General features: G+C 37.2%; 1 protein-coding gene across 2 annotated transcripts in view; it reads left to right on the top strand.

Moving 5' to 3' along the window:
- Atg6 (Beclin-1-like Atg6) overlaps positions 1 to 1790 on the top strand; it is a 56113-nt gene extending 54323 nt beyond the window's left edge. For both annotated transcript variants that reach the window (XM_089086967.1, XM_089086968.1), the window contains exon 7: positions 1469 to 1790. In XM_089086967.1, the coding sequence (XP_088943093.1) occupies positions 1469 to 1580 (112 nt within the window). In that variant the 3' untranslated portion in view covers positions 1581 to 1790. The remainder of the gene's footprint in view (positions 1 to 1468) is intronic.
- Positions 1791 to 2234: the final 444 nt, after the last annotated feature.

The raw sequence follows: 2234 nt of genomic DNA, 5'->3' as shown, positions 1-2234 counted from the left end.
CTTCAAAATATAAAAATATGCATTCATTCGATGTTCCTTGATTGGTGCCAGAATTGTTTTTACCCTTCCTCCTTCTAAAATACACGCCGAGTGGTTAGCGCGCTAGACTTGACACCCTTTGTCCGAGAGGACCAGGGTTCGAGTCCTGGTGTCGCTGGTTGTCTGGTTTGAACGGGGGTCACTGGTGTGACTCTTTAAGTTCAGCCAGAGTCGACCCAGCTCTAAATGGGTACCTAGAGAAATCTGGGGAAGATAAACAGGAAGGATGTGTGAAAAGCACAGGATGACTGAACCCAACCCCCCTTTCTGGCTGAATGGCCATGAAACAAAGATCAACACTGCCAGTACGGGCTGTAAAGTCCAGTGCCGTTTTGGATAACTGGATAATGTTTTGGATAACGATGTTACCAGAACATTTATCTTATGTTATTTTCGTCGGATTTAGTCTACTCTGGACCTAATAAACTCAATTAAAAGTTGCTGAAGTTTTAAATTGTTGGGTTAAACTAATTTGAATAATTAAATGACTGGTTTAGTCCAAAACGACTATTAACAAACTAAATTTTTGTGTTCTCGTGAAATAAATACAAAGATTAAAGAATTAAAACGGTCAATACCTACATAAAATACTGCCATACTGTCATTCTTTCAGTCTGATATTCAGATAAAATAATTTAATTACACAAGCTTATTGCCTGTACGACTAAGGAAAATTAAGGAGGGGGTATCATTAAATAGAGACGGCATGTTATTTCCCACTAACTGCTTGCTATTGCACCACTCGACAAATGAGGATATAAAAGATTTCCTATGCCTCTAATGGGTAGACACTACAGGGCAAAGAGCGAGGCTTTCCTTCTGGGCTTTACGGTGGTTCTGGGGGCGGTTGGGAATGTAAGGAGAGAAATAATACCAGAAACCCGAAGATTAGAAAGAACCTCAAGCCCAAATCTTCTGCACAAAGCATTTCTCCTACCAGCCAGAGTGGCTTGTTTAAATTTTTGGAAGAGAAACTGGTAGGGGAGCTTGCTTGATTGTACATTATTATTTAAGACCTTTTTGTACTGTCTCTGTTTTTTCTCTTTGTGCTTGGTGATTTTGTAGTGCAAGGCTGGGAAAGCACTCTAAATTAAGGTGTTTAGTTGCATTAAAATAAAGATAAATTCAGGAGTTAAGAAACTTCGACTCTTTGGGAATCTGTTAAGGACAAACTTGTGCCCGTGATTTTCCCCAAATTGTAAGAAAGTATTAAAAGATTAGTTCGTTTTATTATACGTTTCATCTTTCGTAAGTTTTGTTTTCATTATATACCGGGACCAGATCAACCAAATAAGGGGCGGGGGATCGGATTTTCTGAAGCCGTCTACATTTTAAGCTTTGTTTTAGTGGACTGTGTTTATAGTGCTCGTGATTTTCAAGGAAAAGAAAGGAATTTAATGATGGTTAATGTTATGTTCTTTTGTTGAAGGATGCAACTGAATTCTGAGGAAAACTGGACAAAAGCTTTGAAATACATGTTGACCAACCTAAAATGGTGTTTAGCTTGGATCGCCTCCCAGCCCACTTCGACTTTTTCATAGATTTGTCATATTCTGTGAATCAAAATATATGTGTATATTGTGCTAAGTCTGGGACAAAAAGTAGCTGTGACAAAAAGGATGAATATGACTGTACGATCGAAAATTGAATGGATATGACGAAATTCTGATGTGATGGCTCCTCGAAAATTGACCACTTATGATAATTGTCATTTTTTCTGTTATTACTTTCTAAATACAAAAACGTATCGTAACGAACATATTAGCACCCAGTGAGGATAAGAGGGAATCCCCCCGTCTCTATTATGAGATTATTTAAAGGACTCTTCTTGCAAGTAAAACTTGAAAATAATGGACTCATCTAGACTCCTTTTGGAAAATCCCTTTCATTCTCGTTCCTAAGGGCTCTTAGAAGGAATATAGTAGAAATTACTCCTTCGCTTGTTATACTGATAAGGATGCTCCCTTTTTCAAGAAAAACTTCTATGTATTGCATCCTAAGTATGTTTTTTTTACCCCTTTTAGGAAAAATACTCTAACTGTCCCCTCTCCATCTTTTTTAAACAGGAATAATCTGTAGGCTTGTCAAACAATGAAGAAGGACATTTTTAGTCGAAAAAACTTCATGCTCCGATAATTTTAAATTCTGATTATTATTTGTAGCTAATGATCCATTCACTATGAAATTATACTGAT

This window comes from Artemia sp. Qi Xiang Cuo, chromosome 3 (genome assembly GCF_049724085.1).
Source record: "Artemia sp. Qi Xiang Cuo chromosome 3, ASM4972408v1, whole genome shotgun sequence".
Classification (NCBI taxonomy): domain Eukaryota; kingdom Metazoa; phylum Arthropoda; class Branchiopoda; order Anostraca; family Artemiidae; genus Artemia; species Artemia sp. Qi Xiang Cuo.
This window is presented reverse-complemented; position numbering and strand designations above follow the sequence as displayed.